The sequence below is a fragment of the Morone saxatilis genome, unplaced genomic scaffold (genome assembly GCF_004916995.1).
Source record: "Morone saxatilis isolate NCDOM2014 unplaced genomic scaffold, NCSU_SB_2.0 Contig18, whole genome shotgun sequence".
Lineage (NCBI taxonomy): Eukaryota > Metazoa > Chordata > Actinopteri > Moronidae > Morone > Morone saxatilis.
This window is the reverse complement of record NW_023339740.1, coordinates 9,929,279-9,946,127: the sequence shown is the minus strand read 5'-3', so window position 1 is coordinate 9,946,127 and position 16,849 is coordinate 9,929,279. Positions and strand designations below refer to the sequence as shown.

At 42.9% G+C, this 16,849-nt stretch overlaps 1 protein-coding gene across 1 annotated transcript in view; it reads left to right on the top strand.

The window, feature by feature from the left end:
- LOC118328104 (plexin-A1-like) overlaps positions 1 to 16,849 on the top strand; it is a 115,605-nt gene that overhangs the window by 35,032 nt on the left and 63,724 nt on the right. The window contains exons 5-9 of the mRNA XM_035661709.1: positions 126 to 226; positions 3,167 to 3,290; positions 4,122 to 4,275; positions 5,397 to 5,496; positions 11,366 to 11,480. Of these exons, the coding sequence (XP_035517602.1) occupies positions 126 to 226; positions 3,167 to 3,290; positions 4,122 to 4,275; positions 5,397 to 5,496; positions 11,366 to 11,480 (594 nt within the window). The remainder of the gene's footprint in view (positions 1 to 125; positions 227 to 3,166; positions 3,291 to 4,121; positions 4,276 to 5,396; positions 5,497 to 11,365; positions 11,481 to 16,849) is intronic.

Here is a 16,849-nt window from a genome sequence, read left to right as displayed (position 1 = left end):
GATCATTTAGTCCGCTCCATGTCCAAATTAGTCTGCATGGTGACTTTCTTAATCAATGTGGTTGCAAACTGTGATGTGATGTGACTGCTAACATGGAGTCTCCCTCTCTCTGTCTGTCTCCCTAGGTGGTGAGAGTTCCAGTGGAGAGCTGCGAGCAGTACACCACTTGTGGGGAGTGTTTGGGCTCCAGAGACCCTCACTGTGGATGGTGTGTCCTCCACAATGTGTGAGTACCACACACACTCACACACACATTAACACACTTCACCCTGCTGGCCCTCACATGTAGCATTGTATTGTATCGTAGATCATTGTGACAGAAGTGTTTTAGGTGTGTGTCAGCTGATCGTGTTCAAGTAGAAGCACCCGCCTGAATAGTTACACATTAAGCTCAGGAGCTTTTTGCCACCACAGAGATTATAGTTCTTGGTGTTTTAAAGGGAAAAAACACCCTAAAATATAATTCAGATTGTGCTCTTCCAGTGGTTATATTCAGGTAATGATCTACTGAAAGGCTTGAACTGATGATGGTATCAGTGATCACATTTACTTTACTCACACTGAATTAGTTATTAGCTCAGTTTGCACTTTTTCAATACATATATGTTCGTTTTTGAATGTAGGGGTTACTGTACAGCTAGAAAGGAGCAAGTCTTTAAAAATCCCCATCAATGTCAAGAATTTTCCTTTGAAGAGTTTGTGGTCTTGGGGTGTCTACACGTTTAAAGATGTCTGTAGTAACTTACATTTTTGATGTAATCTAAAGGCTTAAGAATCTTAGCAAGGCATTATAGTCAGAACTACCATTTTCTGACAACACTGTGGAAAACCTTGTTGATCAAACACATAAAACAAGTTTGTTTACTACATGCAAATTCTCAACTGGAAGGTGAACAGTTGTACAATGACTCAGTGAAACCTTAGAGAGGTTGGCATGTATAAAACTATCACACCTAATAAACACTGCACACAGAAGAGAGAAGTCAGAGTCAGCCAGGTGCTGCTTTGAATGTGGTCTGTGTTGACCTCAAAACTATTTTTAACACCCAGTAATAACTTAAGTAAAATTCCTCCAATACCTATTAATTATTCACGTAATTATGATTCATATAAGAAGTCTAACAACTTGAAAGCTGCCTGCCAGTAGAGATACATTTATCCCATACACGTCTGTCAGCCAGCTCAACCTGCTAATAGCACATAAATAACAACACAGCTTGGCAGCCGGCATCACTGACACTTCCATTTGTCTTGGTGGTATTTAGCCTGTTTTTATGTGTGAGTTGTGAGCATGTTTTACTACACGTGTACCTTTTAATACTTGGGAACGTTTTGGCAACAGATTAAGGATTAGTCACTTCAAGTGTTAGGATTTGGTTTATGTGCCCGCTCTTTAAGATTACTGTTTAAGGTTTGATATGTAATAGTGAGAGTGGAGATTTGTGGTTGTATGTCTAGAATATAAATCTAATCACTCACAAATGTGGTGATATGCAGTATCACTGTGTCTGTATGCAATCTCTCCATTTCCTCCCTTTGACTTGAGGGCGTGTGTGTGCACACAGGAGAGTGTGAGAACAGTTACATGTTACTGAAAGGTGACAGGATGTTAAACCACATTTGGAACACCTCAAGCATTTGGCACAATGCCATCTCTTAGTGCCTTAATTAAACCTACAAAACATACCACCAACCTGTCTTTCCCCAAGGCACACACACAACCTGTGTTTCTCCATTTCAGCACACACACACACATTTTGAAATTATACACACAATCATGATGGACTTGAACCAATGATAACCTTCCATTTGGGCACATTTTTGACCTTGTGTCTTGAATGCAGCTCGCTCATTTCCTACCTGATAGTGTTACCAAATCTGGCCGAGGCCCTTGCAGACAATATGGGCAAGTATTAATAGGGAAAATATTTATAAGCCTCGTTTTAGCCCTCTGGTGCTTTTAGCCACATCTTATTAAGAGCCATGGTAGTTTCAATCAACAGTGGAATTGAATGGGGAATACACACACATACACTCTCACACTCCACAACACACTACATTGATTTTGCCACACACACACACACACATGCAGGTGTTTCTAGACAAATGAGCACACTTCATTCACACGAATTCACACAGTCACACACCAGAGGAGCAGTAGAAGGAAAAGAGGTCCATAATGAGAAAACGTGTACATACCTTTTGTGCATCTCTGCTCATGCCTGTGTTGTGGTGTGGTGGGGTGGTGCTGCGGGGTGTGGTGGTGGGGGGTGTGTGTGTGGTGTGTGTGTGTGTGCTGTGTGTTGCTGTGGTGTGTGTTGTGTGGCGCTTGTTGTGTGTGTCGTAGTCTTATGGACACGGTGTGTGTGTGTGTGTTAGTGACTCCCGGGGGAGTGGTTGGCGACAGCTTTTTCTTGCTGAGCGCGAGTGAAGGCTAACTAAACGAGGGGATGGGGGGCTGCCGTGTAGAGGAGGCAGTTAGCATTTTTTTCTGCCTCCCTCTTATTGTTAAGGCCTCGCAGAGCGCCGCATCAGCACTTTCCCTCTCACCACCGGGACCAGTTGTTGTTAGCGCGAAGGTGAAGTGATAGCTAATGCATTATGAATAGCTAATAGTAAAACCACTACAATATGGGGCTGTATGCAGATTTTTAGCACGATCAGTTGGCTCGTAAGAAGCAGGGGAAATTGCTTACCCCATTGATATGCGGCTGGTAGGAATTGTATCATTTTTACGGTTCAGGGAAACTTTAATGATTGGCTGTATATCATCCAAGAAGTTTGAATTGGGTGGGGCTGTAAACTGAAAAGACGAGGGGGACTGGATGTTCATATAGCTTAGCGGTTCTTGCACAAATGTCAGGGCCAATAAGGTAATGATATAAAGGCCTACAGTAATGGCGAGGGGAAGCTATTAGCCTATTTGTCTTCTATTATTGCTCCCATTTCTGTGTGACGGTGATGGCTGTGCATGTTTGTCATCTTAATATGATTGTCATATTAGCTTAACAGTTGCTCATATCCTCTGTCTCCTCTCTCCTCCTCTCACCTCTTGTCTCACTCGTTTGTTTGTTCCCTCCTTTTCTCCTTCCCTCTCTTCTCATCATTCCCTTATCATTGCACTCTCTCTTTCTCTTCCTGTATCCTCTCTTTGTCTGCTCCCCAGTTGTTCACGCAAGGACCGCTGTGAACGAGCAGGAGAGCCTCAGAGGTTTGCCTCCGACCAGAGGCAGTGTGTGGAGCTCACCGTTCAGCCAAGAAATATCTCTGTCACCATGTCTGAAGTCCAGGTATGTCTTCTTATGTAGAGGAAATTATAAACAGTAACACAATTATAAACAGACATAACATGAATAGTCTAGATCAGTGGTCCTTGAGGGGGTTCCAGGGGTCCCCAGAAAATGGGGAATATATTTTAATTTCACTATTAATTCATTGACTAGAAGTTCCCAATGAGAGAATGTATGAGAATGAGTATTCTGTTAATAGGTGTCACACTTTTAACTGTTAATCTGCTAATATACAGTATAGACAGTATGGAATAACTCAATCTGATCAGACGGGGGATCCTAGAGACTACATCTTATCAAATATGGGTCCATAGCCTGATGTGTATTAATTTAGTGGTCCTTGACACCAAAAGGTTTGAGAACTACTGGTCTGGACAGGAAGTCATGTAAAAGTCACACAATTAAACACCAAGGATGCAACTTTTAACTACATACATGTAGATTTCATGAGGAATTTGCTTTATTCAATCTTGCCATTTATATCTTAGATAACTGTAAGAGTGTGTGTGTGTGTGTGTGTGTGTGTACGAGAGCTCTCATTCTGTCAGTAGCTTCTCAATGTAACCACATAGATTTGACTGATGACAGTTTGCCTCACTTTCTCTCTGCACATTAACACGTACACATTAACCTTGCTGTAATCGCCGCTCCGACTGACGCACACATGCATACGCCCGCCCTTATTCCGGCTGCTGACAGCTCACAGACCCACGCTTCACTCACCCTCTTCTCCAACACCCATTAACCCTCATGTCATATCTTATAACAATCCATGTACACCATGTCCTTCCATTGATCTTGTACCGATTGTCCCTCTTTTTCTCACTCTAGCTGGTCCTCCAGGCTCATAATGTGCCTGATCTGTCAGCGGGGGTCAACTGCTCCTTCGAGGACTACGTAGAGACGGAGGGACGGATCCAGGGTGGACTCATCTTCTGCATGTCTCCCTCCGTCCGGGACGTCATCCCAATCACGCGGAACAAAGGTCAGCACGTCATTGGGGTAGTGAAGTCACTGGGCGGTGGCAGTGGACAGATGGGGTGTGGATACAGGGAATTTTAGTGATATATGTGAGGAATTTAGTAATGAACTCCTTATATGTTGGTACTCCTTATTTCATTGGACACGTTTTATGTTTTTCTCTTCATATTTTTCCGTCTTATGTCATCATTCTTTCCCCCTTCTTTCTGCTATAGCACTGTATGTTCATCACCACGGACTGATGTTTCTCCTCCTAAGGCGTCTTTTTGTACATTAGGATTGGAGAAGACTAAAGCTGTGCGTTGACCAGAACAGAATTTTAATCTTGCCAGATGATTTGCTTAGTGCATCTATATTCAGAATACCATGTCACCTCCAATAATGCTCGCCCATTTCCTTTCAAAGCCCCAAACACAAGTCTACATTTATCTACTGAAAATAGAACTGTTTCTGAATTCCCATTATCATGCATTATGCACTGTTGTCAGTTTCATTTTATTTATTTCGTTGTATCTAACCAACACTGGTTATGCTCCTAACTTCTTTTCAAAGCAGTGACTTCACCGTGGTTTATCGTTATATTTAAAAATATCTGCATCCTTTTTCTTTGTTCTTTTTTTTGTGCAGATATTATGCACCTGTTTCATGTCCAATTCTGTCAAGCCACAAAGACGATAAAAACTTGTTTGGTATCCTCTTTCAAAGAGTTGAAAACATGTCAGATAGAGCGCTCCAAGTTTCTTCAAAGCGACATCTCAGTAGTTCTTCAGCTGAGCCCATTATGCCCCATTATGAGTTCTCATCAGCTCTGGCATCGAAACACTGATTGGTGCTGCTATTTTTAATGCCGCCCCACTGTGGGTGTGACATGAGCGGCATGTTGCTAAGCTACAGTATTTCTTTGTGTGTGCGTGAGGTCACACAAGTGGAATTTAAATTTGAGGTGTGACTTTGTGTCGATGAATACGTTGTTTAAATATACATCAAATTAGTCAGATTTATTCCCTGTGATTATATGAAGTTATTAGGTGTGCTTTTTGAGCTGTTCGGTCATTATTTTCTCTAAAGAGATTTTGAAGTGTATTATTCTCAATATGTTTATTTCCATATATCTGTTTGGTGCAGGTGACAAGCGGGTCGTGAAGCTCTATCTGAAATCCAAGGAGACTGGCAAGAAGTTTGCCAGCGTTGACTTTGTCTTCTACAACTGCAGCGTCCACCAGTCGTAAGTTAAAATGATTGAATATTTCTTGATGTGTTTGATAGTCATTTGCTTATTTTCTGTCTTGTATAGTCTTTTCCCTCTTGACAGAGAGATGGTCTCTGTCGAGTCTCCCCAGGAGCTGTCTCATGTTACTGGCCATGAGAGATACAGTTAGACACACATAAATATCCCTCCCCCCTTCCGACCTCCACAGGAGGCTTGTGTTACCATCGGAGTGAAAAATCGAACGTGCCGTATATGAGAAATGATTGGGATATGAGATGGTAATTCTGGTCTTATTATCATAACCTACGACACACACTAATGATACTTCAATGATTAATTCATTATGCGATGGTCTGCTGTAATGCCTCCCACAAACAGACTCTAACCTCAATTATGGCTCTTCCCCACTTGATAAAACAAATACTTCTAGCTTTTTCTAGCACTCAGATACTCGGTTTGGTACTTACTTACACAAGAAAGAGAATTAATAAAGTAATACTGTAATATGGTGAAGACAGTCTTGTGCTGTTCCCGATGACTTAGTCTCCTTCACACTCCAGATGCCCTCAACTATCTGCCCAATCGCAGTTCACTGCCTCTCCTAATCCACCTTCTGCTGAAAATCTCTACCACCCATAGAGCCACACCCCTAGGTCAGTCCTTCCACAAGCCTGACGCACCCTGCCAGGGTAAAAGAATCCTCCAATGCCTCCACCCCGCCTTGCATGATACCCTCCCTCCTGTCCATCTACGGCTGATCCAGGGGAGGCTGAAGCGTCTGCTGGGGTATTAGCCTCGGGGCAGCAGATGGCTCGGTGGCCCCTGGGGTACCGCAGGGCTCCATCCTGGCTTCCCACTGGATGTTAGATGAGCCTCCTTCGAGGATTGACCGCAAACACACACGCACATACACATAGACATGCACAGCCACACCTCTCTCCGCTCTGCCACCTACAGCTCATTGAAGCCCTGAATGTCTCGGGACACCTAATCCGTTACTGTGACCTTTAACCCAGCTACCCCCGCCTCCCTGCCCTCGTACAGAAAATCCCCTGCCACAACAACGATGATTAGCTGAGCTGGTTAAGGGTGTGGTGGTTTACAATGTCAACTCACAGTTAATTCATTTCCCATAAGGACCCTGCGATGTTTGCTCTAATTCCCAGTGCCTTTTACTGTCCAGGGTACATCTCTAAATCCTGTGAGTACAAATTGCTTCATGTTAAAATAGAAAACACCCAATTAAAGGTGTAACATATACTCCTAATGGATGTATTAGTTTGTGATGTCACATCAAAGATCCTGATATATAAATGATCTCACAAACCAAGTGCAAGAAATGTATGAGAAGTGACGCAGACAAGAGAGTCGCCCATTTGAAGATATTACCCCAATGAACTCTGATTAAATCCACTCCCTGATCTAATACTGCCTCCGAGTGATGTAATGGACACGTTTAATGAAGTTACAGATGTGGCACGTTGCATCTTCAGCAGTGCCTCTGATGGCGAGACGAGAGATGCTGAGATAAGAATCCCATTTGGAGCTGGTAGCGAGTGCCGCATACCCACTGTGCCCCCCGGACGTCAGTGTGGCATCTGATGAGATCAGACTGGTAATGTCGTTGGCGTAATGACTTCAGGCCCACAGAGCCACACACAAGGCCCTGTTTCCAGAATGCTTGGTCATTCTTTACAGAGCTAAGATTTCCTCTAATGGGCTTAAACTCAAAATACTGCAGGCTTTTACACACTGAAGGATGCTGACATTCTCAAAACATACAGAAACACAATGCCAACCCGAGACAATACTCATCGACTGTGCCTTTATGATTACCCTCGTATCTGTTTTTGCAGTCTCATACTGTACTCTAGTGTTTCTGTATACTGTATACGGCTAAAAAAACTACCTTTATGGAATTGCTCCATCATGTTTCTTAATAGTTTACAGCACTTTGGTCAACTCCGGTTGTTTTAAATGTGCTATATAAATGAACTTGATTTGATTTGATTTGATGATTACACTCACATATTCACATCCAACCCCCATCCCAGAAAAAACACACACACCCCTCCCGCTTATTTACTCAACTGATTACGTTGTGGCCCTTGCCTTTTCAAAAATGCCATAAATTTGCATAGTGGTATTAATCTAATTAGAATTCCCACTGTTTCAGTTTAAGGGTTGCCGAGATTGAAATAGAAAATCACCCACGGCCATGATTGCTCCTTAATTAAATATTTCCGTACGCTTTTTCTCTTTCCATAGCCCCCCATTTATTAAAAATAGGGAGGATAGTCTGGCAATGAATTGGGGTTTAACTGTCTGTATAAGGCTGTATGAAGCACCTTTTCCCGCTTTGGTTAATGTGACTTGGCATTGACTGGGTCATTTGTTGTGTGATTGAGGGTGCACTTAGAGTAATTGGAAGAAAAAGTGTATTGAATATCATAGACAGTTTGTTCTGATAGAGAAGAAGAATGTGAAAAGCTTCATAGAACAACTGATAAAACGAGTGCAGTTGAAAATGTTTGAAAGGGTTATGCAATAAATTTTAAGCATTTTGTTTTCCAAACATTTATGGCCCTGTGATTGGCAATCAGATTGCACAATTTTTATGTAAACTAAAGACATGCATTAATCATATTATGTGCATGAAAACTAGTCCCTCTGTGTTTTATCAACCCCCCTCAAATTTGAAAGGTATCCAGTAATGATAGGATAGACTATTATAGAGGACCATTAAATTATTCACCTCCTCCTTTGAAATGAATAGTAGCCAATAAATAACTCATTTCGCCAAGTGCAGGAGTGTCAAATGCACCTCACCAGGAGAGCAAATTGTATTTAGCACTCCAAACTGACCGGGGAAAGGAGAGAGGCAGGAAATCACAGCCTATTGTGTCAGGCCCTGATAAAAACACTACCACTCCAAAGCTAGCATAGCTCGATTAGCATCTGAATATGAACGGATTAAATTAGCATTATGAGCGTGGCCATACGGGGAGCGTGTCTGCAGCCGCTCAAAGCTTCTGAGTGGCTAAGGGCGATGTCGAGTGACAGGAAGAAGAAATAAGGTGATACTGGGGGGTCTGAAAACGGGAGCCCACCCCTTGACAAGAGAAAAAAGAATTATCGAACGCCCCCAAATGGCCCTGGGTGGGCTTTTCCTTAAAAGGGTTTGCGTCCAGCCTGAAAGAGAGGCTTTGAGAACCTAAGGCAGCTCGTGACATGGGGGCCCTGGTAACTTCGATGAAATAAAAGAGCGAGCAGTAGGGGGTTGTCAGACATGGCCTACTGCTGGCCTGCGGTGGCACACAAAACGGCACCGTCTTTTTTTTTTTTTTTTTCCAAAGGGGCGTAATCATAAAAGTCACAGAAAGTTGGCAGTGGTTGCCTGCTGACATTTTGCTCGTTATTTCAAAGTCACTGATACACTAACAAGGTTGATTTGACATGAATAAAAGATAAAAGTCCAGATAAAAATCATTATTATCAGGGCTTAGCGACAGATGTAGTGGCGGTTGTTTGGGTGTGAGCTACTAACTATTCATTGTACCAGTCGCTGTTTGGGTCCGGTTACCTGCTGTGTTAAGTTGGGGTCGTACTGTATTTTGATGAGCACCGATCCATTGGTTGGCCCCCCAACAAAAAAAAAAGACTCTTTGAGATTCAAAATAGTGATTGTTGCCGAACTGACAAACACCAGCAAGCTGCACAATGAGCTCGGCTAACTTGCCACGTGTTCATTTGTCTTGCATCATAATGTCATCTGCTCCTTTTGTTCTGCATCGACCACCCCTTCTTCTGTTTCTTACCATCTCACATGCGCTTAAAGCCCCCCCAGTTCTGCTACTTGAGTCTATGCACTGTATGCTAACCTAACCTAGCGTAGCCTAATCGCTTTCCTTCCATTTGCTGGCCCACATTGACAAATCTCTTACTTGCTCTTGTGTGGTATTAAGAGGCCTGTTATTTCCTTAGCCGCACATCCCTCATTCTAAATGGACAGCTTCTCTCAGCACAATGCTAAATTGCTCAATTAAAGCGGCAGTGGGATTGAATTAAGCTCCAGCCTCTGATCTCGCTCAAAAGGAGGGGTCCGGGCTGGAAACGATCGCTTAAAGCACGCACCTAACAAAACGAGCGGCCCTAATTGATCCAAATGAATCCACGTCAGGGTTTGATGGAATCGTATAGGAGCTCCATCTCGGCGCTCAAGAGTTAAAGCTCTAATTTTTTCATGCGGATGAAGAGGAGGGCAGTTGGCATTTTACACAGGGTTAAAACACAGAGAGCTTGCCAGGGAGTGTGCTCATAGCAGTTCAGACAGATGCGATTCACACCTGGCAGATGTGGTTGAATACAAATCAGCCTGTATGTTAAGCACCTTCACTCGCTCTTTTATTGTTATGGATCTAGACTTGCTTACCTTAACTGTATTAAATGTAGTACTTTATTATATTCCCAATAAACCATATGCTCACACAAACGATAGTAGCTAAATGAGTCACACAGAAGAAATTCTGAAACTGAACTACAATAAGCTTTGTAATAAAATGAAACAATTTTATTTGAAAGCTCATAACGGTTACATTAGATAATGCTGCGTGTATAAATGAGATACCAAGTAGCGTTGTATCTCTCGAGGGCTGAGAGGGGACCAATAACAAGAAGCTGTGTTGATAAACTGTGCACTTGAACTTGTCTGGCTCTCCTCCACGGGTGCCCTTAGATGTGAATACACTTTCTCTCACACACACACGCACGCACACACACACTCTTATTCACTTCCCAACTTCCAACCTAATGTTTCCTCCCTCTCCCACGAGACTACTGCCGAGCCCCGTGGGCTACAACCCCCTCTTCTCCCCCTCTCTCTCTCCCACGATACCTGGCGTCTCCACCTCTCTCAGGGAAATCCACCTGCTTTTGATCTCTTCCACCCTCCCTCTCTCTCTTTGTCCCCCTCTCTTCTTTCTCCCATCTTTCTCTTTCAGCCCGTCTATCTGCACCTCGCCTCAGCTAAAGCAGGTGAATTTAAAATGGTGGAGCGCTCTTAGCCCCACGGATGAAAGAGAGCTTTAGACAAAGAACAGGGGGAGAGCTTTTTAAAATGAGAGGGCAGCAAATGAAAGGGATGGATAGAGCAAGGGAGGCAGAGACAGAGAGGGACAGAAAGAAAGGCTCAAGGCTGAATGGATGGAGAGAATGACAACAGAGGTATAGAAAAGGGGGGGATATATGCAGAGAGTAGGCTGATTGTGAGGAAGATCATTCAGCATATAGAAGCAGCTAGCAATGGACAAATGAGTGTGGGGTGAGTGAGGGGTGAGTGAGGGAAGTGAGAGGGAGAAAGAGGTTAAGACAGTTGATAGGGAGGATGGAAAATGGGGGGATGAAAGGTGAGAGGGGAAAAAGAGGATTCCGGACAGGGTGGGAAAAAGTCAAAATTTCAAAGTCTGAGAAAAAGAACACAGTGGGATAGGTATTTACATTTTAGTACATCCTCTTCCTATTATATGACTACTTCACAAATCAAATGTTTACATCTCAGCCCAGTTTGATGGCTTCTTTTCCCTTCTTTTTATTCCTTCCCATACTCTTTATGTACTGGTTGTAGTTTGAAACCATTTACTTCGGGAGGATATGAAATGGAGAAAAATAAAACTAAATAAATTGCTTGAGTTATAACTGTGTTAAAGTCAGTCTTTTTTTTGTCACATGTAAATTTTACAATATGGCACCATCTTCTTCTGCCCTGTCCTTTGTTGTCACTGCTTTGTCAAATGAAGCGATGGATAAAGTAAGATTAATAATTCAGACTCGAGTTAGAAAACGGGTAACCCTACCTCCCTAACTGTCTCATCTCTATCTGTTTTAGCTGCCTTTCCTGTGTAAATGGCTCGTTCCCATGCCACTGGTGCAAGTACCGCCACATATGCACCCAGAACGCCAATGACTGCTCTTTCCAGGAGGGACGCGTCAACATCTCTGAGGTAAGATTCACGCTGCAGTACCTACTGCAACTGTCATTTTTATAGCCCTAATGCAATTTTATGTCAATTTTTCTTGACATAAATGTGGGATAAGTCCAAAATGCACCTCAAGAGATTAGATTTTTTTGTAATCTTGCTAAATGTAATTTTTTTTTATCCATAGATCTGAGCCAATCTACTTTGGTTCCTTGTGATGTAATCTTTATTTTTCACATGTAGTGTGGCTGTGATCACACAGTGAGAGCTTGGCAATTCTCTCCCACATGCAAACACAAATTATAATAACATCGGCACAAATTGTATTCAGCTACACACACACCTTTACCCTCGCACCTTCTGTAGCTTTTGCCTCAGGGTTTCCTCACATCACCCTGCTGTGTGTGTCTGCTGTCTGTGTGTGTAATAGTGGCTATTGGCACGGTGACAACAGCTTGTGTACTGTGCAGCAATAATTCTGTCGTGGCCCATAAGGCCATAAGCAGGCCGGGATGAATGACTGTCTATGGAAATACTGCCTTGTTCTTACATAGCCAAATGCTGCATTAGCATAAAAGCTAATATCAATCGTACCGAGTGGCGGCTGCAGCGGGCGACATGCAAGGCATAACAAGTGTTTGTCAACTGCTGGAGTGTATACGAGGATATTAGTGGCGGACACACAGCCGTGCAATGTTTTCACCACTCTTTTCTCTCGTACACACCAAACACAGACCCGCATACATTAACAGGCACAGAAAAGTACATTCAAATGCATATCTTCTCATTATACTTATGGATGTAAATCCACTGCACTCCCAAGTGACTGACAGACATGCCTGTCTTTTATCTGATTGATGCCTCACACACATAAATGTACAATCACACACACACACACACACATAATGCCCTATCTCCTTATGTTTGTGGTCTGACTCTCCCTGTTATCTCTGTGAAGATTAAAGCCCCCCCCTTTGTTGGCTGGCCTGAATCATCGGCCTTTATTAATTGGTCAACCTTTATCCAATTACTTTCCTCTTTATCTCTTCTCTCAACCGGAGCTGTGTAGAATCCCAAACACTTGCATGCTATAAACCACAGCCTCTGTGCCCATCCAAAACAACACACGGGCCCAGCCTTCACGCCTCACGGAGCTAATGTTAGCGGATTAGTGCGCCCATCTGCAAGACATGGGGAGAGCGCTGGCTAGCACACTTTGAGCTGAGAGAGGCCAGAGGGGCAACGGATGAATAAACAGGAAAGGCCTGCAGTGACGAAAGGAAAAAAAAAAACGTAGAAAAGCAGGATGTACAAGTAAACATAAACTGTGCGGTAATACCGGTGAACTTCGGGAGAGGAGGACTCTTGAGTACCAGATGAGGTGTAACATGTATGCATGCGAGGTCTATGTCCGTCCACATTTAGATTAATGATGTATGAGGCATGTAGATTTAAAAATATTTTGAAAAATCTCCAGCAGCACAGTGCTCTAACTATTCAGGGCTAGTGGATATATTTGTTGCCGTACGTTTGGAGGTTGTAGCTTGGTTCAAACCAGCATGAGCAAGAACAAAGAGAGGCGGTATGACAAAGGGAAAGAGTCAAATGTTGAGATTGAGAGAATGGAAGAGTGAGAGCGGCAGCAGGAAGAAAGAAGGGGATAGACAGACTGGCTGACAGTGGCATGTGGACAGAGAGACCTCTCCTGTCACCTCGTCTGCCCAAGAAACCACAGACCACATGCTCCACTAGAGAATCCATCATCTGCACTGTCACACACACACACATACACACACACACACACGCACGCACACAAAACTACTATGCACAAAAGTGTAAACATTCTGACAGTGACACGCATGCGCACATGCACATACAAAGCAAAGTCATTCATCATCCTTCTCCTAGCTGCCATATCCATTAGTTGCGCTCTCAATGCCCCAACAAGTACAGCTCTTCCTGTAGGCTAGACTTATCCTTCTCCTCTCCAGGGCCCATCTCTCTCTCCCGCTACTCCATCTCTCACCACTTTGATGCTCATTCACCCCATCATCTTCTTCTCATCCTTCTTTTTCTACACCTTGCTCCTTCCGTGTGTGGATTATATATAGTCAAAGACAGGAGAGAGAGGTCAGAAGTGTGCCTCGTTTCTTTAACACCTTGCAGTTTTGCCTCTTTATCTACTGGTAAAATGGGAATTGGTTGGCATGCCATCGTGTGTGTGTGTGTGTGTGTGTGTGTGTGTGTGTACGCACACGCGCACATTTGCACCCTTAATTTAGACCTCAAACGATCCTTCTGGCCGCGCTGCAGCTCAACTCTGAATACAAATAGCGGTGTTTAACATAAGAGTGAAATCTCCTGATAGCAGACATTTCACTCAGACCTTTGCTGCTCTCTCCTGCACAAGAACACACAACAGGATTAAATGAGACTCATCTTCACTTGACTGTGATCAAAGGCCAGATAGAAGTTTTTACACGGGGTTGAGAGGTGGCTGCTCCTCACGTCTGATTCTGTGTGGTCTGAGTATAGGTCTTGTACGCCGACTAGACAGTAGCGCAAATGGGGAATATAAGTCAAAACGGTTAAATGTCATTACATATAGGGACCAAGCCCAAGGTTGACAGGTGCAGTTCACTTTTTTCATACCAACATGATTAACCCTCTCTCTTCACTTATTCCTCCATTTCTTTACTAACCTTGCTAAAACTTTAATAAGGAATAGTTACAGCTCAATTAAAAACAATAAACAATCAGTGTCCTCATTCTGAATATAGATTTGACAGTTAAACATCAAACATTTCTTCCTCTCAATCCTTTTTTTCCCCTCTTCAAGTGTCGCTCTCATGTCCGACAGTATCTGAATCTTGTGTTACCATGGCAACCCAGAGGATCGGCGTATTGCCGTCGAGGGCTTCTTTTTCCTGCTTTATTTTTTGTTCTCCTTCTCACACAACAAGCACTGTCTTGTCCATCTTTTTGTAGTGTGTTCAACCAAATTACATTGTATAGAAGTACGTTTTTTTTTATTTTGTGATCACCAGGCAACAAAAAGAAATAGTAAGTTAAAGGAAATAAAATCCAACAAAAAAAATGGATTAAACAAGCCAACCAAGCAGTAAGTGTTGTTTGTTTTTGTGAACAGACTGTGTCTAGATAGGGAAGAAAGAGAGGGAAAGAAATGGATAGACGGAGTAAGCGAGGAGGAAATAAATATAATGAGTGACATTTCTAAATCAAATATGCATGAATCAACAATGCCTCCAATGGCACAACAAACAAATTCTCGAATTAAGGAGCGACCGGGCGGAAAATTGCAGGAGAGGAATAAGAGTTACTTTATTATGAAAACAAAAAAGCAGGAGAGAGAGGAAGGCTCGAATAAAAGAAGGAAGTAATGTTTTATTCCTTTATTTATATAGTAAAACTTTCCTCTTTCTTCCTTCGTATCCTTTCCTTTTTTTAAGACTTTTGATTGCCATTTCTTTCTCCATTTTTCCCTTTCTTTCTCCTCCTCCTCCTCCTGCTCTCTTTCTTTCTTCTTCCACACCCCTGGAGAGAAAGTGCTATTCTGAGCCAAAGCCTTGATGAGTGCCAGGCAAGGTTCGGGGTGGTTGGGCTCAGCTATGTTAAGACATGCTTACGTGTTTGTTTTGCTGCAAATCGAGGCTCAGTCTCACTCGAGCAATCAAGGCAGCGGTTAACTTGATTGAGATTTGTGGGTACAGCACTGCTTCTTTTTTTCCCCCTAAACTCTCCGGCTGTCGCTTGTTTCACCGATTCCCTATTTCATCTCTCTCTCTTTCTTCGCTCCACTTCTTTTTGTCATTTTGAGTTTTGACTTAACATACAACATATAGTTTTTACCCTCACTTTGTTGTTTGTTTGTCTTGGGTTTAGGTCCAGATTGAGGAAAATTTCAGATGATGGACGTAACATACAAACTATTAACATTCTTTGTGATACTTCCAAATGTGGTCAAGTGGTTTGCGTTTATGTCCAAACTCTACTTTCTGCCAGGATGTAGCCATTATAAACATTAAGCTGTCCTGCACTTTCTTTCAAATGTTACACAGCGCTCATTGGCATCTTCTTTCTGTACATCTATTCAGTCACATAGTCAATATCCTCTCCTAGATTTATTTTTGCTGTCTCCTTCGTGTCTGTGGGGTATGGAATGTGTGACTTTAGTGATGAATTTTTCACTCTTTTATACATTTAACGCCTTCCTTTCCTCGTCCTCCTTCTCTCCTCTCTCTGCATGGATGCACAGTGGGTTAAATGATGTCACCCTGCCTCTCATTCCTTTCTCTTTCTTTCACCTTGTTCCTCCTCCTCCTCCTCTTGTGGTTGTGTGCATGAAAACTGTTTAAGCAATAGTTCCTTGCTGAGGGTTAGATGAGAAGACCGATATCACACTCATGTCTATGCGGTAAACAGTGTAGCTGGAGCCAAGTTAACTTAGCTTTGCATAAAGACTGGAAACAGAGGGGAACAGCTAGCCTGGCTCTGTCCAAATGGAAAAAATAATCTGCCTTCCAGCACCTCTATATTTCACTAATTCACGTGTTAAATCTAATTTGTTTAATCTGTATTTAAAAAAAACAAAGTGTAAAAATGACAATTTGCCGTTTGGGTGTTGCGTGCTGGACTGTTTCTTGGTTTGGAGCCGTTGCCAGGCAACCAGCGGTAACACCAAGAAGTTATTGGTCCTGGCCAAGTGGTCAAGAAATAGCCCCTTGAATCCTTGAAATATAACATGTTATTTAAAATGCTCCGGAGGTGCTCTTAGGTGCATTTTGTTACCTCTGACCCGAACCAGGATAGCTGTTTTCACCTGTTTCCAGTCTTTGTGGTAAGCTAAGCTAACTGGCTGTAGCTACATATTTACATTACAGAAATGACAGTGGTACCAATCTTCTCATCTAACTTTTGTCAGGAAAACAAAATAAGTGTGTATGTGCATCAAAGCATCACTGCAGTGTGTTCACACTCAAGCTCTACAGTCTGCTGCCAATTACACAAATGTAATGTTAGTCTATGACACACTGTCCCTAGACGCTACATTAATGGAAGAGGCTCAATATAGGCTGCACTTGGTACAAAGCATAGCAACACACAAATATATTTTCTCAAACGCTGTCTTTCTCACACCCTTAACCGAGCGCATGCACTTATAGCACACAGCCTACTCACACATTCTTAAACAGTCACGGAAACACATGCTGAATCTCTTCCTTTCTTTCCCTTCACACACACACACACTTAATGGCTGAAAGGGTTATTTGTGATGGAGGTGTGAAGGCCCCGGACCGTGACATTCTGGCACACTGTGTTTACCCTGGCTGGTACATAGCCACTGAGCAGAACACACACATACACATACACAT